Consider the following 24,000-nt stretch of genomic DNA (forward strand, 5'->3'; position numbering starts at 1 on the left):
CATTACATGCAGTTGAATATTACTTAAGTATGTACAGTATTTTGCCTTTTTGGAGTCACATTTCTTCCGTCGGATCGGCGTCGTAACCCTAGAACGTGTTTTAGGCCTGGAAATATAATTTACAGGGGTGTTTTTGGAGGGCTTGGAACGGTTTAGTCATTTTACACGTAAAATGTGGCTCCAAGATACAAAAACCTCATGATACGAAGGGCGCCTCGGAACGGATTAATTTCGTATCTCGAAGTACTACTGTATAATCTAAACAGTGCATAGAAGTTTAAGAATTTTGATGAGTAGTGCAGCAGTATTTAAATATGAAAGTTATAATTCTTTATTCAAATATGTAATTACATTGTTATGATTTTCAGGGAATGGCAAATGCATCGAGCCTTTCAGTCCGCCATAACGTTACATAAACCCAATATTGTTATTTTTTTAGGTAAGTTTTTTTAATTTACTCACACCATTATTTTGGGTAAGCTGATTATCAGTTACCCTCACATTTTTGTGATAAACGGTTCATTCCTGTATATTCTTACAATCACAAGATATTTGCTCATACTCGTAAAATATCCCTACTTATTTTTGTCTTCCCCATTTAACTCAGTCTGTGATGAAGTTCCATTTTTTGTATTAAGGGCTAAGATTGAATCTAACCATAGAAAATTTCTACACATTTTTTTATATTTCAGAGTTTTAACTTAAACTTGAGAAAAATTACTATGGTAAAGTTGACAGTAATTTTTTGAAAAATACATACTGCTATTATAAGAACTGTCACTAATACAGTTTGGTTAGGTTCCTGAAAAATAGTTGGTAGGTAATTAGTCAGATAGCAACCCAATTATGTCACAGATTGAATGGGAATATATTCCTGGCCATAATAAAAAATGAAATCTCTATAGACACAAAACACTTTCGTGATATAACTATGCACATACACTTTAAAATAAACATAATTACTTTATTTAAAGGAAGAAATTAGGTCATGGAAGAGATAAGACAAGATTATAAACAGTTGCAGAAGAAATTATTGCAGAGTTACCAAGCCCCAACAGTGCCAAATATTTTTTTTTTTTCATTATTGGCCATAAGCAAGCACTTGCATGTAAACATGATTAAGCAAACACATGTATTCTTTTAAACAAAAGAAACTTACATAATGCAAGAGAAGTGTAAAGAAATTGAAGTTTAAAAAGATGATCAGGAAAACAGAACAAAATTATTACACACTTGCCAAGGGGCACAGAGATTGATAGGGAGCAGGAGTTCCTGCATGTGCGTAAATAAAACCATTTAGGCAAACAAATATATATGAAAGAGAAATGTAAAGAAATTTCAATCAAAATAATAGGAGATGATAACCAACTCATAAGAAAGGATTGTGCAGTCATATGAGATTGGCAATAAGTAAATGTATCAACATTTATAAACTAAAAATCATATAGTAGAAAGGAACTTGCATAATGAAAAGAAGTGTAATGAAATTGAAATTTAAAGAGTAGAGGATCATGAAAAGCACACACATTTCAAAGGTCTGAGCAGCTTCCACCCAATTGGCTCTGCTTGTGTGGATCAGGTGCACATACTGCACTGTATGCTTACATATGTGAATTTCATGTTCCACAAATGTAGGTATGTACATACGTATATGTTTGATAGTTTTATATGGAGCAGATTTGTTACACAAGCAGGATTTTCTCAATATTTGTCAAAATTCTACAAATACTACATAAGCTTATGAAAAAAAAAGCAAAACTAGGGTCAAATGCAATTTTTTTAAAGAACTACTTGTACTGTATTATATGATTATTTTATATACTATTTGAAAATTTTAAAGTTTCAGTGCTTTCATCATATTCTGTAATGCTTATTTCATTTATAGGAGACCTCTTTGATGAAGGCAAATGGTGTATGCCTGATGAGTTTGCAGCATATGTCACCAGATTCCACAATTTGTTTTATGCTCCTGAAGAAATTCAGTTCCTAATAGCAGCTGGTAACCATGACATGGGCTTCCATTATAGGTAATTTATTCGTTTTTCCACGTTTTGAGCTTAAATTTCTCTGAGATTGTCTCTGTTGTTGCTGCTTTGATATTCTGCCTTAGAAAAATAGCATTACTATAAACTTTCTTATCAGTTTGGTTTGTGGTATCTGTCAAAACTCATTAAAAAAATGTGTACTTATGTATGTAATGGCATTATCTACCTCTGTTGTAGAGGAATGTGCTTGTGAATGGGACTATACCATATCCTTCTGTGTCAAATGTGGGCTTCTTCAGCAATGCAATATAGTTAAAAGCTTAATCAGCATCTTTCCAATTTCTTTCTAAGGAAATTAATGAGGAACACATAATTGACCCATTTTCTCTGACTGAGAATTACTAAAGTATATGCACTTGTAATAGTGATAATAGTGCTTGTGGTAAAACAACTATTGTTTCAAGTATTATTTCAATGTACAAGATTTAATATTCATAAGACTGTATTTTCAGTGTGAGTAGTTATCCATTGAATGATATCAGGTATTACTTTGCAGCTTGAACCCGTACCTGGTGAACCGATTTCAAAAGGCATTTGATACTGGTCCTGTAAAGTTAGTGCAGATTCAAGGAGTAACATTTGTCATTATTAATAGTATGGCTATGGAAGGGGATGACTGTTTTCTATGCAAACCTGCCTTAACAAAGTTAAAGATTGTTTCAAGTAAGTATGTTAATGCAGGTGATTATACCTGAGATTTTTTTCCACCTGTATGTAGATAAGGATTTTAAAATGATTCCATTTGTCTAATAGTAATTACAGTCAACTCCCAAATATTTGCAGTTCTGGATTCGCAGACTCACCTATTCATGGATTTTCTATGGAACATATATATACATTAATTGCAGAAAATGCACCAATTCACAGTATTTTCATAGAGAAATATTCACTAATTACTGTATTTTCATATTTTCATGACTAAATGCATTTTTTGTAATAATACTTTTAAAATACTTAAGTATAAGTATTTTTAGTGTGTTTTTTTTTTGGTGTTTGAACTATCAAAATAGGCAGTTACTATTAGCATTTTTAGTTTTAGAAGGGTTCCAAGTACGTATTCGTGGATTTTAGCTATTTTTGGGGGTGGGTTGTGGTATACATCCCCCACAAATACCGGGGGTTGACTGTAGTGTGCATTTAAATCATGGAATAGTACAGTACAGGAAGAACAGGAAGACAGGTATGTGACATAATTGTTTTCCTTTAAGGATTAAACAGTAGGATGATAAAAAATGATTGAGAGTTCAAAGCTCATTTCAGTATGTATATGAGAGAGGTAATTAAACATTCCTTTGTGACCACAAGTTTTGATATTTTGTGTATTGCATATAAGTACTCATATATCTCGTTATTTTAAAAATGATATTTATATCTGATTTTAGAGGGTCGTATCATACACGAGGTACAAGATGTGTACGATATGTATGAATTATTGGCCAAGGCTGGTGTTACACTTACAGTATCCATTTACATTAAGTCAGATTGGCTATTACATCTGGATTTAAGACAAAGGTAATGGTACTAAAACTAATGTACTTACTAAATCCATTTAAATTGTATTATCATCATGTTATAACCTTCATTAAAAAAACTGATCATCCACTATATATACATATTTAAGTAGGCTAGGATAATGTTGATGTTCTCAGAATGAGCTGATTGAGGCCTACTACCGAAATACTAATCAGGAGAATGTTTTTTTGGTTGCTAAAAGAAATGCATTATTACTGGAATTTTTATTTTTATTTTTTGTACTGTCATGTTCAAATATGAAGATTTAAAATTTGTTATTAATAAGGACTAATCCTTGAGGCCAGCCATGTGAAAGCTCAATAAACCACTAGTCTGGTTAAATTAATGATGAATAGTAAATAATGTTCAAAATCACCATCTTTTATAAATTCTTAACTGGTCTACCTTTTGTACTATACAAAGTGAAGGCTCCATAAGACAATTGTTTGTATCTGTAAAATGAAATGATGTTCTTGTCTTTTCAAAGCAAATTGATTTGTTTTCCATGTATTCCTATATTATCTCAAAAATAACTTGCTTCATACCTAGTCTTCATAAGTCTTTTTTATGTTACGATTACAGGACAGCTGAAGTGTGCTAAAGGTGATAAGGAATTATGTGAATACTGGAAGAACTCTATGATGAAACAGTATAGTATGCCAATAATATTACAGGTTAGTTATAATACAATGATAGTGGTTTAGTACTTAAATTTCCAAGTTTTATATCTAAAAAACTGATGACCCTAATAATAGTATCCAAATAATCAGAGAAAATTCATGCTTGTAGCCCATTGTTGAGGGTTGGGGTAATCTGGAAAAATTAGTTACATACTATAATTAAGTTACTTAAATGCAATTTCCAGTATGTACTTAAATTCATATAGTTGCTCCAGGTAACTCTTCTATGGCTTTCCCTGTCATGGTTGTTTTTTCTTAGAAACTAGTGTTAATTTTTTAAGAGGTGTGGAGCAAGAGCAGTGGTTAATTCAACAATCTTTGATCTGCACATAAGGGATATTACTTGCAGCACAAGCTTGGAATGGCCATTTAAATTTTAAACAAGGTAGTTAACTAGTGCTTTCAGCCGCCATCAAGTGTAGATGTCTTTTCTGCCCAACAGATTGTGTGACTTTTCCATCCATATGTTTTTTTGTGTGCTTGTGATAGTGTATGAGTTTTTTGTTGTTTTGGTTATATTACATATACAGTATAATGCAAACCCATGACTTATTTGAGCCTTGGTAGAGGCAGCCTTTGGGTTTTGGGCGTTGCACTGGTAATGAGCCTAAACCAGTTCCTCACCATGTTATATTGAACCCTCATACTTTGCTCTCCGACAGTCTCCTTTCACTTAGAGGGGGAATCGTCCTTCTTAGGGTGAAGGGAGATTGCCTCCTTTAACCCAACTTGTTTTTTCAGGTATTGTGAAGCCCAAGGGGCTTAGGAAGGATACAGGATCTCTTAGTAGCAGTACCTACAGTACTGCAACTACCTTTGCCTATAGCACAGGAGCGTTCCGATGCCTTTCAAGCTTTAAATCTCATATTCCACTCCTTTCCATTCATTTCGATGCCTATAGCATGGGAGCTTCCATTGCCTATAGCACGGGAGTTACTGCTGCAAGTAATATCCCTTATGTAAAGCCCCGTAGGTTTGTATGTTAGGAAAAATACAAATTATGTCCTACTTTAAAAAATTTTTGTATTTGTCAACACTACTTTCTCAACACCTTCACCATATATTTTTCCACAACCTTTTCCCACTACTTCACTACTGTCCTCAAAACTGTGAACTCCACTGCTCTCCCTCATCTCAATACACTGGCCTCACATTGTGCCCAACTTGTCATTTTTTTTTCTTAGGAACCAGTGTTCATTTATTTTAGGTGTGGAGCAAGAGCAGTGGTTAATTTAACAATCTTGGACAGTAAATCAAACAATTTCTACTTAACTTAGACATATTTGCTAGTTTTATATACAAAATCCTTAATTAGCACAGCTTAGCTCTCTGAATTCCTGTAGAGAATTCACTGAGTCAGTCTCTATCTAATGATAATTTAATTTTTTTTTTTTTTTATTGTTGCTTAACCACAGTTTTGTTCATGTAACTTAGATTTTATGTAGCAATTTGTTGTAGGCAGGACTTATTTTGATGAGAATTATGTTTTTATCATTGCTATATTTTATAACACTGCAGCATTATCCACTATTCCGGGAATCAGATGCCGTTTGCAGTGAACCAGATGAAGCTCCAGAAGAGATTAAATACATCAGATTCAGAGAACGATGGGAGTGTATCTCTAAAGATTCTACTGAATTGGTAAGATTAATTTTACTCATGGGGGAATTGGCTTCACCTTATAAGGCGTACTATGTAGTACGTATATTGTCTTGCGGGAGAGGCGGTCCCTCCAGATAGCATCAAGTTTCAGATAGGGTGAAACTGTGGGTGCTTGAAGGACTACAGTACGTACTAGTTTCAACTCTCTTAAACCTAATTTGTTTTACCAAAGACAGTTTCTGCAAAAATATATTGCATGTAAAATCATTATTACTACTATGGTAATATTTCTGGTATATAGTATGCTTGCAGGTTGAAATCCCTGTTATATGTACATGAATTTTTGTATATTGCAGTTATTACATAACGTGCTCAAAAGTTAGGTCCACTCATTCATCCATCAGAAATGCTAGTTTACAGCGTACAAATTACCTCATCGGTTCATCTCAGGTTGTCATAACTATGCACACAACTTACCTTAGTTATGTTTTTAGTAATTTCTAGCAAACACATTCTGCAACTAACATAACTATTCATTACCCATAAAGAGTGAGGTAGATCTGGTCTATATTTATTCATTCAGAGAAGTCAGTGTTGTACTCATTTCAGGCCATTCTGACCTCAGAAGTGACACTAGATTTTTAAAGAAGGATTTTTCAGGTTCATTTACTTATACTGTACCCAGTTTCTCTTCAGAATTAATATCAGGGATACTGCTGATGAGCTGCTATAACCCGCTCTTCCAAGTAGTAACTGTATTTTAAAACAAGAAATTTGTTTTAATACGTATACTTAAAAATTTTTTGAGTAAATTTCATGATTAGAAGACTACAAGCCTCGTATTCAGGTGGGAGTGCCCCATCTCCCACCCAATCAACTGGACACATTCTGATGCTTCAGTTCATCAAGGCGTAGAGTGATGGTGATTACATATTATTTGGAAACTTACCCTAGCAATGGAGTATTTATTTCTTCTTTGAATCATACCTTCATAATTCACATAACCTTTACACAGCGAGTGAGATGCGAAGTAAAGTAAGTAATTTGTCCTTATGAAACAATTTTTTTATTTTGTACCTTAATCTAAAAACAATTAAATAAAATGGTTTCATTCTCATTATGCAGTGTTTTTAGTAAAATCTCAAAATGCTACATTTTTGCCATATTAATGTCTTGAATTGGTATGGTAAAAATAGAAGGTGAATTGTAGCTTAAGATCTTTGCCTTTTAGCATGCATAAATTTGGAAGGTTAATGTGTAATTTCCTTATAGTTTTTGTTTTTTTAGAAGAGCTGTCCCCTCGGTTTGGTACTCAGTGACACACACCATCATGGCTGCCATGTGCAACATAATAGCAGTGATGGAAAAACTGTGCATGAGTACACCCATTCCTTCGTTTTCTTGGCGCAATAAAAGGAATCCAACATTTTCAATGGTAAGTTAGTTAAGCAGTGGTACGTACCTATTTCGAACTGAATGTTTGTAACAAAAAGTTTTAAATACTGAATGAATCACTGCCTCTTTTTAGGTAACCTTTAATCCAGTGTTTTTTTTTCTAAAAGTAATATCATTGAAAGTGAAATTATCATTAATTTTTAAGATTTGAAAACCATTGCAGAAAACTATGTGAGAGTATTATGTCTTGTGTCCAGTAACATAAATACATAGTTTTTTTTTTTTTTTTTTGCAGATGACAGTCAGTCCAAACAACTACTCTATATATAAGTGTCACATGCCTTCAGAAAATTCTGTTTTAGCCATATATGCCTTAAGTGTCATTGCTTTTGTGGTCTGGCTCACAAGTAAGAAATTTAGGTCACAGGGTGTGTTATACAACAAAGTTCCAGGACATTTGGATTAATATTATGTTAAGTATTGTGGACTTAATGTGAATATTTCACAGTACATATTATAGTATTAATTGAATGATATTGCTGTAAAGTTTTTTTTAGAAAGCAAGAATGATTTTGTTGTAAATATATTATAGTTTTATAAATTAAGAGATTAAATTCCTACAACAAATATGTTAACACAGTGGCAAATTCCAGTTTCAAAATGTTTCTATTCCTGGTCCTGATTTATTGAAAGCTTTGATGAAACCTTCAGAGAGGATGATTAATTGGTGCCTTCCTCCTGTCATCAGTCATTGAGGGTCCCTCCAAAGGTAATGTATAGTTAATGAACATCTTCACAAAAAATTAGCACCATTTCAGAGGTGCATCCTTATAGGGAAGTGTACTAGTCAACTCTTCCCAAATGTAAGAGGTTTTAGGTTGTATTGAGCAATAGTACTGAAAGTCTCAGGTTATAAATACGAACTATTTTAATTAACAAACTTAGTTTTAAGATGGGGCAAAACTCCTTCAGTCCAAATCACATTCTCAAAATGTTTTAGGATCCAAGTAGGTCACTCATTCTCAGTGCATAAAGTTGGCTTTATCACAGTTTTATTCTAGTTCCCCAGATGTTTTATTTCCAAATTCAAATGAAGTATATTTAACAAGAGCTACATATGTAAGTATTGTCGTGATATGGAATAGGAAATACTTTACCTTAGTTATGAAAAATACAAATTGATTAAAAAAATTTGTCATATGAAGAGGTTATTCTTGATCCAACAATATTGGCAAAGCTCAAACCCTGTGGTGAAGTGAAAAAATGGGATTGGGCACCTTGTATTGCTGAAGAAACTGGCTCCTCACAGCTAGTTCAGTTTGCAGTCACTCCAGCTATAACTCACAAGTTGTAGTCAGCAGCAGCTTTACTACACTGTTATATAAAACTTTGTAGAATGTTCTGAAGAACTTTCTTTGTGGAAGGACCCTGGTTGTCTTCTAGTAGGAGTCTCAATGGTCCCTTCTCCCCAGAGATATTCATGTTTATAGGTGCTTCAAGTCAAGCTTGGGGCTCACTTCTACATAATCATCAGGCAACAGGATCTTGGATATCACAGTACAGGGGGCATTCACATCAATTTCTTTAGCCTTCCAAGCACATGCTCATTAATAGTTAGGAAGAAAAATATGTTTGTTGACCAACAACACAACATTGATGGCTTACTTAATAAATGAAGGAAGAAGTAGAAATGAGACTTTCTGTTTGGGGGCAGTCAAGATCTTCATGTGTGTGTGTGAACAGAGACAAACAAATGTAATAGCAGGTAGTCTCAGCAGGGGAAATGAGGTTCTTCCATTACTTGTTCATAGAACTACTCTTAAATCTGCAAGGCTCTTTGAAGTCTGTTAGGCATGCTGTAAGTAGGCTAGTTTGCAACAAGTCTGAATCACAAGCATTGCACTGCGTCCTTTGCCATTCCTTTCTTTTCTCCCAAAGGATGTAAATTTCTGGGGTTATTGGATACCTACTTACATCTTGTGTTGATTACTATACCCACTTCCTTATACTTATAGTCACTTACCTGATACAAGCACCATGCTTTTACAAGCCAAAGATTTTAGCCATACTTTTTACAAACCTATGAGCTAGTTACTAAACTTGGTTCCTTACTCCTTAGTTTCCATTATTAGTTGTCTTATTATGTATTAGGTAATTTAATACAGTCCCCAGGGACTGCTGGGTCCTATTTGTATATGCAAGTGCACTGAGACATACATTTTTTTTATGTAACAAAAACTTATTGTATTTAAATCCAATAATCACATAACAAGTGCCCTCCTCTCAACCTCACAAGTCTCACTGCCACACATAGATGTTACAAATGATGTGAGGTTATTGGTTGACATACTTACGGACTCAGAGGACATGAATGTTGGGAACTACCTTTTTCTTTTATGACAAATGGCAGATTGGTAAACCTGGGAATATTCAGGACAAAAGTATAATGTTAAAAATGATTAATAGGTTTGTATTAAAAAACTTGTTTTGCATTATAAAGACATTGTTTTCAGATGCAAGCTAAAGCAGGAACTTTTTATGAGCCTCAGGGCAAGGGCTCATGATTTAATTTTAGGGCATCGTACTGTGCTAGCATTATAATTGGACAGACATGAAGCATTATATCAAAGATGATTGGTACAGAGGTCCCATGGGATTCATGTGTCAGATCCTAACTACAAACACCTTGGTTATACCAGCTGTGGTGAAGGTGAAATAATTTTGATATTCTTGGAAATTATGTTGTTTCAAGCTTACAAAACAACATTAATTTGTGTACTACAAAGTTCGGCCTTCCATTATAACATGCCGGATTGATATAACAGCAAGAGAATGTAGAACAAATGGTAGGCTTTCTCATAGGAATAGTGCAGGTGCCCTTAGTAACCAAAGCTGGGATTCTCCCATTGTTTTATGTTGATTTTAAATGTTCTACTTTCTTTAACATTATCTTAGAAGATATTTATTAGAAGAATCACAAATTTTTAAATGTTACATATTTTATACTGTATATAGTATTTACTGTGACATGGTGTATGATCTTTAATATAAGTTTACCTTGATGAAAATTGTGGCTTTAATATTTTCCTGTTTTAATTTGTAATTGCTCTATCATTAATTCCCTTGAATTACCACTCAGTGTGTTTCCATTTGTTCAGTTTTAATTGTTAAACCATTTTTATAAATCTCTTATTTCTGGGATTTAGGTGGATTGCATGAATTTCAGAACCTTGAAAAAACTCTCATTATTGGCTGATGTTGCACCATATCATCTGACAATCTGTTAGGAAGCCTTTTCTGTGACATATGAGATTCAACTGCAGTTTGGTAATGTAATATAATGTTATTTTTTCAGTATTTCTTTATGTATTGGTGTAAATCAAGTACTGATACCAAAGTTCAGTAGCTGATAATCAACAAATGATGATTACATTTATTATATGGGCCCATGGGCAGCCATTACAAAATCGTTGAAGGCCATAATATCCTTTGTGCCATCATCTCCATGCAATGTAGCAAAGACTTTCAATAAAATTATTGTACTTTACATTCTTATATGTATTCTGTAGCCCTTCCATTCAATTGCCCTTCATCTTCAATAACATACAAAGGATAGTTAAAAAAGATAGTTTAACCAGACACTTGACTTGCTAAAGATAATAAAATTCCTACAAGTACAATTACCTTTCATTTCGAAGTTTGGATGCATATATAGTAATAACCTCCATTTATATAATTTCATATTTGAATATTGTCAACTTTACAGCAGTTTTTTTAAAAAACAATAAGAAAAATGGAAATCAACATCTATTGGTTTTTGCAACTTTGTCAGTCAGCAAAAAATGTCAAAAAGCCATAAAAATACTTATCAAATGAATAAATGAATAGTATAAGAAATAAGCATATCAAAAGCCATAAAAATAGAAAAAAAACAGTCAAGTGCAAATGAATACATGAGAGAGAGAGATTACTGACACTTCTTACAAGATGCGCTCTAAATCAAATGAATCATGGGTTACTTGCAAACTGGTATGGGAGACTTACTGACACTAATCCATCCTTTTGTCCAACAGGGTAATCTAGAAGAATGCTCCCCCAATATCAAATGAATCGTGGGCTACTCTAGGACTGGTTTGGGTCATCTCATAGATGTATTTTTCAGGTGTTAGTTATTTCTCTTTTATTTTGTTGGGCATGTTTTGATGCCTTTCTGTCGAAGCCTTCATTGTCGTAGAAATGTTACACCAGCCTTATATTTAATTATCACAGTAATACAGTGGTCCCCCCCGTATTCGCGGGGGATGCGTACCAGACCCCCCCATGAATAGTTAGAACCCGCTAATGTTTGGAACCCTATAAAAACAGCCTAAAAACGGCCTATTTTGTTTTTTAGTTAAAACTCAAGAAAAACCACTACAAATTTTCATACTATGTTTTTTTAATAATGTTTTATCACAAAAAGTGCATTTTATGATGAAATTGATCAAAAAGCCAGGAATTTGTGGATATTTCTCATAGAAAATACCGCGAATGAATGCGGGGAAACGTTCCCGAGAGAAATCCGCGAATGTGCGAGTCCGCGAGTTCGGAGAACTCGAATACGGGGCCCCACTGTATATGTAATTTGTTATCTCTTTTGTAAATATATTTTCTATATATTTTATTGAGCAATTTAATGGTTGTGTGTAAAGCTGTGAGACAGCCCTATGATTGGTCTATGTGTGCCACTGGCTACATGCCCTTAAGATTTACTTTTATTTTCGGTGGTTTAAGTGGCGTTATGTTACTATGATAGTTGATGCATGTACACATATGTATATATGTATGCACATGCTTGTACAAGTGTTGTTTCTTCCGCTTTGGCGAAAGACTGGTTGTCTTTTCTTACGACTGTAGTTCGTAAGCATTACTAGTTCCTCTTTTCTTCTCTCCTACGTTGTATCTTAGTAAAGTGGTTCTTCTTAGAATAAGGGAGATGATTCAAACGGATAAGTTGATAACAGTACAACAACTTTATTTCTCAACTCCATTACAAGAGAGATAGTTTCGGTCATGAGACCGTTCCGTTTGATCCACTAAAGTAGAACTGAATTCTTAGAGCATCACGTCGATAGCGAAACATTAGCTATCTCAGCAATTCACATAAAAAACATACGTAGTCCGCCGGCTCGGAAGTTACAAGTTTCCGGCGCAGGTTAACAGGTCAACCGCTTCCCATGGAAGGTGTTATGAAAAGTTGACAAAGGTATAAATCGATGATGTTTTCAAACAAACTTAAACCAGGCTACTGCAGGCATTGCACAGCGTGATCTAGATTTGTGTTAGTCATGTAGGACGCTCCTAATTCACCAATGACCCCTCAGGTCATGGATTCTATTTACAGATATGTAATTATCTGTTTTCAAAACATGTATTTATTACACAAGTACATTCGAACGTATGCATATAGCTTGTGTATCATAGGGTCTGAGCTACTATATTGATTAAAAGCATTTCTATTTTCAACAGATATGGGAAAGAATACTATTAGTAATAAGAAATTAATGTGAAAGCCTATGACCTGTCATTACCTGAAAACAAGAATTTGATGTACTATAGGTCTAACCTCACAATGATACTATTAACATTTGGCATGCAGGATGATGATGAATTCATTCTTAATATCATCAAACTGTCTGCATACGTCTGTGCTTCATTTCAGTTACATAGTGTGATCTGTTTGGAACTGCTTATGTAGGCCAACACCAATTTATGAAAAGTAAGATGCATGTACTATTTAAATGCTGTGCATGATCAAAAGAAAAAACAAGATGTACATAACAGTATAAAACAGAATGATCCGGGACTTTTCTAATAATGATGTTCTAACCTAAGATATCTTTTATCTGATTATTGCATACTTCACAAATTCGGGAACTCACATCTATGGTTGTGGTGTCATGCACAGAACTCAAGATTACCAAAGGAACTCAAATTCATAATGGTAATCTTTTGGACTGTTAACTATAGTAAGGTCATTCCCCTTTGGAGAGCTAGTCAATCACTGGTGTGCAGTGGGCGGGGCTTATCTGCAAGAGCCGCCTTGTTTTACTACTATATAAAAAACAAATACGTATGTTCTCTGTCAATTTATCGTATTTGAGGATGAACTCGGCGATTGTTCGGTAAGTAGACAAGCATAAGATCTGCTTATGTCGTCCCTAGCTTACATTGCTTTTCAAATATATTCATAAAAAAATCTGGTTACAGTGGATGTTCTGAGGGTATGTCGTTTCAGTCTTAAGCACTGGAAGAATATTTTTACATTTTTTGAGGGAATTTTACTAGATCATGAATGCACACCTCACCAGAAGCAAGGTAAATTAATTGGGACAGCTAAAGGATTAAAGGTAAGGCTTTCACCACTTTATTTTTCAATTTTAGCAGTTTTTTAATACATGAACATGAATGAGAAAGGCAACTAGAAAATTAAACCATAGTTAGTAAGATATTCTTGTACATATTGCGCGTAAAAAGCAGTTCCGAAAATCCTTCCAATAAGGTCATTCGCCAACTTGACAACAGGAAATTTAAGCCAAGGGGTCTGTCCCCTTCCAGATAAGGCTACATCAAGAAGTGAATAATGATACTCTAAAAAATCAGAATGTTTCTCAGTTAGTTGCCTCCAGATTCCCCCCATGTCTTATCCCTAAAGCAAAAGTTTGTAATAAAACTATGGTCAAGAAGAACCTTTCTGATAAAATGGCAAAGAGTTTATTCTTAGAACGTGATGTAACCCATGATGGTGCGTATAATAAGATTTATACAGACGGTTCCAAGTCAAGAGAGGGAGTTGGGCTAGCCGTAATTACAGAAGACTCTTGTGAGGCTGCAAAACTACCAAATTCGGCTACAGTATATACAGCAGAACTTTCTGCCATTAATAGAGCATTAGCAATTGTTCATCGTACCGAGAAGAAGAAATTTGTTATATATTCGGATTCTAAAAGTGTTTTGGAGAGTCTTAATATTTGCAATACATCACATCCTTTGATTCTCCAAGCTCAAGAGTGGCTGTTTCGAATTTTTTGCAAACACAAAGCTGTTTCGTTCTGCTGGGTTCCTGCCCATGTAGGGATCAAAGGTAATGAAAAAGCTGATAGAGCAGCAAAAAGAGTATGTCATAAAAAATCACTGGATATCCATGAAGTTCCACACATTGATATGAAGTCTCCTATTCGAAGCTATATCCGCCACAAATGGCAGGAGCGATGGTCCTCGAACCTCCTTGCCAGAAACAAGAAGCTGAAGGCAATCAGACCTAATTTGAATTTTTGGCAGTCTTTGTTTCATAGAGACAGGAGGACTGAGATTGTTTTAACGAGGCCATTCCCGATTAACACACAGCTTTATACTTGAAGGAAGTGAGGCTCCAGTCTGCGCTCGCTGTAGCTGCCTGTTGACAGTTGAGCATATTCTGGTTTGTTGCCCAGTGTATGGTGCTCCTAGCCGCAGGAAAATTCGGTCTTTCAGGGAAAACAACTTTCTTATATTTTAGGAGATGATGTTGATGTCATAATCTTGTAAAGTTCTTAAAAGAGATTGATATATACTATAAAATTTGACTTATTTTATTAATATTTAATTTTACCTTTCACCCAATACACACAAGTGTATGCAGTTATACTTTTAATCGTATTTTAATATTAAAAAAATTATATAATTTTTTTTAATGAAATAAGGTTTTTAAGTTTATTTCACATCAGATTATCATCACGTTCGATTACATCTCATTAATTATCGGATTATTTATTTCATTCCAATTACGGCGCTGAATGACCATAATAGGTCTCAGTGCTTGGGCTTGTCCCTAAATTTCATAATCCATCCATCCATCCTTCTTCATTTCAGTTACGTAGTGTATTCTGTTTGGAACTGCTTATGTAGGCCAACACCAATTTATGAAAAGTAAGATGCATGTACTATTTACTGCTGTGCATGATCAAAAGAAAAACAAGATGTACGTACAGTATAAACAGAATGATCCAGGATCTTCATAATAATGATGTTATATAACCTAAGATATCTTTTATCAGATTATTGCATACTTCACAAATTCGGGAACTCACATCAATGGTTGTGGTGTCATGCACAGAACTCAAGATTACCAAAGGAATTCAAATCCATATAAATGGTAATCTTTTGGACTGTTAACTATAGTAAGGTCATTCCCCTTTGGAGAGCTAGTCAATCACTGGTGTGCAGTGGGCGGGGCTTATCTGCAAGAGCCGTGGCTTTTACTATATAAAAAACAAATACGTATGTTCTCTTTGTCAATTTATCATATTTGAGGATGAACTCGGCGATTGTTCGGTAAGTAGACAAGCATAAGATCTGCGTATGTCGTCCCTAGCTTACATTGCTTTTCAAATATATTCATAAAAAAATCTGGTTACAGTGGATGTTCTGAGGGTATGTCGTTTCAGTCTTAGCATGGAAGAAATTTTTACATTTTTTGAGGGAATTTTACAAGATCATTAATGCACACCTCACCAGAAGCAAGGTAAATTAATTGGGACAACTGAACGATTAAAGGTAAGGCTTTCACCACTTTATTTTTCAATTTTAGCAGTTTTTTAATACATGAACATGAATGAGAAAGGCAACCAGAAAATTAAACCATAGTTAGTAAGATATTCTTGTACATAAAATGACAGCTGTCGTTAAGAGATTTGTGCAAGGTCCTCAACAAATGAATTTGTGCTGGATCAAAGCCAGATTGATCTTTAATAATTCTGATGACCATGAAGAATTTGCGTGCTCTAATTTGTTTATTTAAGTTATTGTGAAAACCATTATTCTGCATATTGATGCGTGAAAAACAGATTTGATGAGAATGGAGTAGAGCAAGGAAAATTAGAGAAGAAAAATAGTGAAGAAGGTGTCCTGTTCTGTACCATTACTGAGATTGCTCTTGTTCAAGTACTTTGAAAGCTAAATTGCAGGTTGTCAGTTGGTTTGGTCATCTAAGCTGGGCAAACAAAATCAAGAAGGAAAACAAAGTGCTTAAAAACAGATCAAAGAGAAGAGTAAATGAGAGTAAAGAGAATACAGGAATATTTGTAAAGGAAAGAGGGCAGCTGTATAACGATCTAAGAGGAAAAGTACAGGAAGTAGAGAAGAACTGGATATAGATGAGGGAAAGAAAATTTGACTGTTCAATTTACCAGCGATCCAGGAATGAAATGGTAAAGAAAATAGGGAAAGATTGGGAGACCTGCAAAGAGATTTTGCAGATAAACTACATCTGAACAATAGAATAGAAAATAAGGTAAGAAGATTAGTTAGTACAGGGCCTGACCATGAATAGTCACAAAACACTGGAAGACCAAGGAGCTCGAGCAGAATATTGTTGGTAAAATTATAGCAGTGAAATGGAAAATGAGAAAGAAACACAAAAAGTGGGACATCATTCAAAACTCAAAATGACTAAGAAATGCAAAGGTAGAAATTTACTGAAGGCTACCCACTGCCAGGCTTGGCATTGCTGCTTGTAGGTAGAGTGAGAAAAGAAGTTGAAAAGTATGAAAACAGAAGATTGGTAGCTACATCAGTAGAGAAGAGTTAAGATGAAGACAGTTTTTATAAGGCTGGATTATGGTGATAGGAATAAGAACTTTAGTCATATAAATAGTTAAGACACATTAGGCAGTAAGGGAATTTAAGCAGTGCAATACAAGTAGGCAAAAGGAACAGTTATAGTATAAACAGACTTATAGGCAGTGTTGCCGTTGTATCCACATCAAGTTTCCGCAAGCGCTTAAGGCCTGTCCACACGACTGGGCCTGATCGGCGGACCTCCCCTCTTATGGACACACTTGACGGGCTAACCTTCAAATTGCCTGATCTTGTAGCAAAATCACCATGGTGGTGCCCGATGGCTTGAGCTTCGACCCTGGCAGACGTACGTTAACATTACACATTTCTTTTACTAAGCCATTCCTTGCACCATATTCTCTTCTTTTTCTTCTTTTTTATCACACACAAAGCAATGATCATGCTACACAATATCTTCTTCTTTGCGGTAGGCACCATGTTTATCGTACCGCACTGAACACACTACAGGCATCATAGGGCACGCCCACCTCTCCATCGCCTCACCCATGTGGGCAACATTCACGGGCAAGCCCACCAAAATTTGCCCGACAACCCCGAAGCACACCGATCAGGCCCACTCGTGTGTACAGGCACAAGGTATATAGAATACCTCGAAGAGGCCTTAAGTTTTTCAAGCAATGCTGCCTTGTTTACTTTGGCCTTTGTACGAAAACAAAGAAAACGAAATTCTCACCTTACTCGGTAAACTAAATTATTTAATTGTCTAATTGTGAACAATGTTTCAACCGAGTCTCTCATTGAAATGTGTAATATCTGAATTGATGTGTTCGTCACTATTTGACCATATAATTATGCACTGTTCCTCGCCATCATTATTAACATTTTGAGGCTGTGTTATGGAGGAGTTATGGAGTTCCATTTGACAACGTCTGTGTGAGAGAGAGAGAGAGAGAGGGGGGGGGGGGGTTGGGGGGGCGGTAATTGGTGGTTGGATGGCTAACGACTGAAATTGGCTGGTTAGTGAGTTCTGGGTCGTCTGCTGGTCCTGTTAATTGTCAGAGTTCTGTGTTTTTTGGTTAGTTTTAAGTCAGTCTTGGGTTAGAGCCTGTGACAGCCAGACTGCCAGTAGTGTTAGCAGCAGTGTGTTGAAGGTATTATGTTCACATAAGTCGTGTTGTTGTTGTGATTCTGGTGTTGTTAGTGGGTGTGTGTGTGTTGCCTTTTGTGTTTTTTTTTTTTGTTAGTGATTGTTTGTACAGTGGTCTATTGTTGTGGTTGTGTTCCTTGTTGTTTGCGTGTGTTGAGTTGTGGTTGTGTTCCTCAGTTGTTGTGGTCATTGGTTGTTGTGTTGTTGTTGAGTTGTTGTTGGGTTGTAGTCCTTGGGTGTTGTGTTGTGGTTGGTATCTCTGTGACCTCGACCGGCAGACAGCACAGGATAGCCCGGGGTATTTCTACAGAAGCAGTCCGCACGGACTACAAGGAACGTAACCGCGGATACAACATCAGTATGTAAAACTGCATAGAAAAACCGCGAACTGCCATAGTCTAGGCCGCCGCAGATAAGTACACTAGATCTACTAGCCCGGAGTATCTGGAGTGGTTGGGTAAGTACATGTTTTTGAGTTTTTTTTTTTTTTTTTTTTTTTTTTCTGTGTGTAGGTAGGTCAATTGTCCTGCATATTCCGTAGTGTGAAGAAAGAAAGTGTGACTGAGGGTGAGTGAGTTGGGGCAGCTGGAGTGGTAGTGATTAGGTTTATGTGGGGGGGGAATTTGCCCGCTTATTTTTTTAAGTTTGTGATCCCGCCACATTATTTTTGGAGCCCGAACAGGGACTGTTGGTGCGGCAGCTGCAGGGCAATTGGGGTAGTGAGTTGTGTGATTAGTGGAGAAAGTGAGGATGGAAGGGTTGAAGGAGATAGAGAGGCTGAAGGAGGAGCTGAGGTTGGCGAGGGAAGGTTGGAAGTGGAGAATGAGAGGTTAAGGGTAGTGTGTGACGAGCTGAAGAGCGAGTTAGAGGAAATGAGAGGAATGCTAAGGAGTGCAAAAGTGGAAATGAGAGAAGAAGCGAAAGGAGCGGAAGAGAGAGAATGGTTGAAAAAATGGACGAAAAATTCAGGGTAATGATGAATGCAATGCAAGAGATGATGCAGGAAATGATGAAGGGATTCATGGGAGAGGGAGCTGAAGGAGGTAGGCCTACTGGGTCTTGTGACAGGCCAGGAGTGGTAAAGAAAGTGAAAGAGCGAGTGTATGAGAGTACAAGTGACGAAGGTGATTTGGTTGCGATAAGTAAGGGAAAGAAGGGGAAGACACAGGATAAGGATAAACCTGAGGACAAGAATAAGAAGGGGGCTGAGGAAAAGAAGACTAAGGGAAAGAAGGTTAGTAAGGGTGACGGACAGGATGAGACTAGGACTGAATATATTGGGGAAAGGGCTGAGAGTGATGTGGATAGCAGTGAGTGGAAACAAGTAAGAAGAGCGTATTCAGGAGTATGGACGTGAATATGGAGGTTGACTCGCTGTATTCGGAAGAGGGAAAGAGGTATCAGAATGGAAGTAGCGAAAGTGAGAGTGAGCAGGAAGTACGAAAGGCTGTGTATATGAGAGAGGTACCCCAATGTGCACAATACGAGGAATATGGTAGTAGGGACATATGGGACTTTTTTTTAAAGAGTATGAGAGGTATTGTGAGCCAAAGTATGGGGATAACAAAAAGCTACCAAACTCTCTTGCCCAGAGAGTTAGGTAGCTTTTTGACGGGATTTTTGTTGAGTATGTATGGGGTAATGATGATGTATGGAAATATGCGTATGAGTGTGTGAAAGCTAGGATTGTAGAACAGGCAAAGAGGATAAAGAGTAGCGTTAGATATAGGAGAAAGCAAGATTTTGAGGAGGCAAGAATGAATGTGGTGAGTCTTGTTAATGTATGTCTGTAGGTTAGAAACATTAGCCAGCAAAAAGTTTGGGGACGAAGGGATAAATTAGTGTAAGGAGTTAGTGCGGAAGCTGATGTTAACTGTACCAAGAGAGTGTAGTGTATATGAGTTTAATGGAATCTGAAATGTAAGGAGAAAATGCAATGGACGAATGAAAGGTTGACCTGGAACGACATTTTAGAAATAGTAGAGGATTATGAGTTAGATAAGTGTATGAAAGAGAGTAGAAGTGTTAGTGTTAGGACTGAAGTAGCTGAGGTTGTGCCAGAGTTTAAAAGCTATAGGGAGGCAGTTTTGGAAGGGCTGAGGCGAATGGCAGAGTGAGTTGTAGATAGGAGCGTTAGGGCAAGTAATGTGAGTGTAGTTAGCCCTAAAAGAGATAGGAGTGCGAGTGTTGGAAAAGTAGGGTCAGTTAGTCGTGAGCGAGGAGATCAGTGTTATAGATGTGGTAAGCCAGGACACAGGTAGAATGAATGTCGGTGGGTGTTAGGAGCATGCTTTGGGTGTGGGCAAACAGGGCATTTGGTGAGCAAGTGTAAGAAAGATAGGGATATTAAATGTTATAGGTGTGGACAGGCAGGGCACATAGCTAGTGGATGTCGGGGTACCCGTGTGAACATAGTTCACGGCAACTGCGGGAAGAACAGGCATTATGCTAGGATGTGTAAAGAACAGCGTGCGAAATGTGTTGAATGTGGAATGGAAGGTCACGTGGCGAGTGTGTGTAGGCGAAAGAGGATGAGACAGTTTGGGAATTTGGGAAACTAGGTGTCAGGGGATTCAGTTGGGTGGGGTCCTCAGTATGCGACAGTATGTTGCGGGAGAATGCGACGAGAGAGTGGTTGAGGGTGAATAAATGTGAGCTGAGCATCAGTGAGCAAATGGGTCTGGAAGATCGGCAGTTAGTGTTGGTTGAGTATGGAAGAAAGCAGAAGAAGGTAAGGAAAGCGAATGAAAGGCAGAAACGTGAACTGCATGATAGAGGGGTTAGTGTTAGGGTAAAAATGGTGGATAAGGCATGTAATACAGATGACATTGAGGGGAGGAATGATACATATAGCGTGTGTGGGTTTGAATTGTCAGGGTTTAGTGAAGTTTCACCGGGAAGGGAATCAGGGGGTAAGGATGTAGTTGGCAGTATGAATTGAGTCTCTTTGGAGTTTGGCATTAGGAGGGTAAATGAGGTAAGTGATTTGGTGGCAGAGTTACGAGAGATATTCGGACATGAGTTGGAAGGGGTAGATGAGATAGTGAATGGGATTTGGGAGGATGGTAGTGAGGGAGATAGTAATGGTAGTCTGATTGGAAGTGGTCTGGGAGAAGTTGATGGCGGTATAACTGAGAGTGTGTATGCAGGCCCATCAAACAAAAAGATCCAGGGGACCTGCGTCCGAGCATCCGTGGGTGTTGCGGAAGGCTATTTAGTGTGGGTGTTGTGAGTGAAAGGAGACGTTGTCAAATGTAACGGGGGAGGAAATATGGAGTAGTTATGGATTTCCATTTGACAGCGTCTGTGAGAGAGAGAGAGAGAGAGAGAGGGGTGTAATTGGTGGTTGGATGGTTAACGACTGAATTGGCTGTTGGTGAGTTCTGGGTCGTCTGCTGGTCTTGTTAGTTGTCAGAGTTCTGTGTTTTTTTGGTTAGTTTTTAGTCAGTCTTGGGTTAGAGCCTGTGACAGCCAGTAGTGTTAGCAGCGGTGTGTTGAAGGCAATTTGGTCAGATAAGTTGTGTTGTTGTTGTTGTGATTCCTTGGTGTTATTAGTGGGTGTGTGTGTGTTGCCTTTTTGTGTTGTTATTTTTGTGTTAGTGATTGTTTGTGCAGTGGTCTTTTGTTGTGGTCGTGTTCCTTGTTTGTTGTTGAGTTTCTTGTTGTTTACTGTGTTGTGGTTGTGTTCCATGTTTGTTGAGTTGTGTTCCTCGTTGTTTGCTGTGTTGTTGAGTTGTGGTTGTGTTCCTCGGTTGTTGTGTGTTTTGTGGTCCTTGGTTGTTGTGTCAAAGCTGTCAAATCAAATTTGTGTAGTTTTAACAATAATATTCTCAGACCATAATACAATGGAAGATGTAAGTACAAGAATTTTTGGCAAATCGAGTGAAAAGGGGAAGAAATATAACAAGGCCCCAACAAAATAAAAACAAGTAGTTTAGGAACGAGAACCTCTCCCGAGTGGGACATGCCAATTCTCAAACGTGTTCTAGATATAATAATGATAGTAATGGCTCAGGCTATACTCATAGAAATAACAAAATGACAACTATAGTAATCATCTTAATATTAGAGTTAATAGATATGGCTGCTATAACTGCAGTGAATTCAATCACCAACAATCGAACTGCAGATTTGATCATAAGCTAAGATGTAACGTATGTTATGAATTTGGTCACAAAAGTAGATTATGTGAACAAAACCCCAACTACTAGGATCTTGGCCAGGAAGATGGTGCCGACAGGAAGACTTCTCCTAGATTCAGTGATATGTTGACGGTAGTCCATATTAATGCCCAGTCCTTGTTGAGTCATAAACTTGAAATAGAACTTATGTTAAACGCACAAAACATTGATATTCTATGTATTAGCGAAACATGGTTATACACTAATATAAGTGACTCATTTATAAATATTCCCCTGTATGATGTCTACCGTCAGGATCAAGGTCGGGGTGGAGGGATATGTATATTTGTCAGAAACTATTTGAAAGTCACCGAAATGAATTTAACGATCGAAAACTGTGAGGGTGTAGAAGACAAGTGGATCTCGATCCAATATCGCAAGTTTCCTTCTGTTATTGTAGGATGCGTAGCTATATCGCCATCCCAAAGCACCGGCAACCTCTTTTGATTATATCTCCGATATTTTTAAAGAAATTATTTTACGAAATGAAATAAGCATATATTTATTTATGGGGATTTTAATGATGATCTGCTAAAGACCGAGAATAAAATGTATAAACTAATTAAAAAACTAAATTTCGATCAGATAGTAAACAAACCTACTAGAATTACTCCTACATCAGCGTCTTTAATTGATCCCGTCATAACAAATGCTAAACATATGATAACAAATATTGATATTATACCAAGCTTGGTGGCAGATCACGAGACAATCTTAACTCATTTGAATATTCGTAAGCTAAAAAAGAAACCTCTTTTAAAACCTTTTAGATGTTTGCAAAATTATTCTCCAGACTTTCTTTGTGTTCTTCTCACGAATAACGCAAATATATTAAACGGAATTTTAAATACTGACAATGTAAACAACCAAGTAGGAATTTTAAACGACGTCTTTACATCGTGCCTAAACATTTGTGCTCCGGTTGGAAGGAAAGAAATCGTTCGTCCCCCCTATTATAGGGGCGCCTGGATAACAGATGCTATAATAAAGAGAGACATGAAAGAAAGAGACAGACTGAAAAGTGAGTTACAAAATCAAACTTTTTTAACATCTCTGAGAGAAAACATAAAGATCCTGAAGAAGAGATCAATCAAAGTTAGCTGGAAGCCGTAAGCAGTAATTAAAAAGCGAATATCAGAAAAGCTAAAGGCAAATGTTTCTGCTACTTGGAAAATAACAAAAAATATGCTATTTAATGGACAACAAACAGATAGAAGCTCTATGCCATTGCCAGCAGTAACTGATGTACACTATAAGGCTGAAAAATTCAATGATTTTTTCGCTGAGGTCGGGAAAAGAACTTTCGAAAAAACCCGAGGAAATTAGGAAATGTAATATCTCTACTGAAACAGTACGTAATATTCCAGTTAGAGAATGAGATAGTTTTAAGCCTACTCCTGTTGATTGTAATACTGTCATTTTAATTATAAAAATTTTAAAAACACAAATGCCTTTGGATCTGACGGGATTAGCTTGCGTTTCATTAGGGATGGGTTATACATTATTGCATTTTACCTTATAGCTATAATTAACACATCTATAGCCACTAAACAGCATCCGGAGATATGGAAAAATCCCCACGTAATTCCTGTTTTTAAGAGTGGTGACATGGAAGACGTCTCCAATTATCGTCCTATATCTTTGCTACCGATATTGTCAAAAGTTCTGGAAAAAATCATTGGTATTCAATTAACTGATTTTCTAGAGACAAATGGTCTAATCTCACAAAGTCAACACGACTTCAGACCAAAATTATCAACTGAAACGGCTCTATTAAAGATATCAGATAAGAATTATAATAACTTGGATAATAAAAAGTCTCACTGCTCCTTTTACTTGAC

General features: G+C 36.5%; 1 protein-coding gene and 2 long non-coding RNA genes across 4 annotated transcripts in view; 2 read left to right on the plus strand and 1 right to left on the minus strand.

The window, feature by feature from the left end:
* The window catches only part of LOC135201936 (metallophosphoesterase 1-like), a 31,929-nt gene extending 25,952 nt beyond the window's left edge, over positions 1-5,977 (plus strand). The window contains exons 3-7 of the mRNA XM_064231218.1: positions 369-439; positions 1,886-2,027; positions 2,542-2,708; positions 4,140-4,231; positions 5,756-5,977. Coding sequence (XP_064087288.1) covers positions 369-439; positions 1,886-2,027; positions 2,542-2,708; positions 4,140-4,231; positions 5,756-5,977 — 694 coding nt within the window. The remainder of the gene's footprint in view (positions 1-368; positions 440-1,885; positions 2,028-2,541; positions 2,709-4,139; positions 4,232-5,755) is intronic.
* LOC135202238 (uncharacterized) overlaps positions 1-24,000 on the plus strand; it is a 362,178-nt gene that overhangs the window by 303,028 nt on the left and 35,150 nt on the right. The window lies entirely within an intron of this gene.
* LOC135202237 (uncharacterized) overlaps positions 1-24,000 on the minus strand; it is a 200,435-nt gene that overhangs the window by 71,730 nt on the left and 104,705 nt on the right. The window lies entirely within an intron of this gene.

The sequence above is a fragment of the Macrobrachium nipponense genome, chromosome 30, assembly GCF_015104395.2.
Source record: "Macrobrachium nipponense isolate FS-2020 chromosome 30, ASM1510439v2, whole genome shotgun sequence".
NCBI classification, from domain to species: Eukaryota; Metazoa; Arthropoda; class Malacostraca; order Decapoda; family Palaemonidae; genus Macrobrachium; species Macrobrachium nipponense.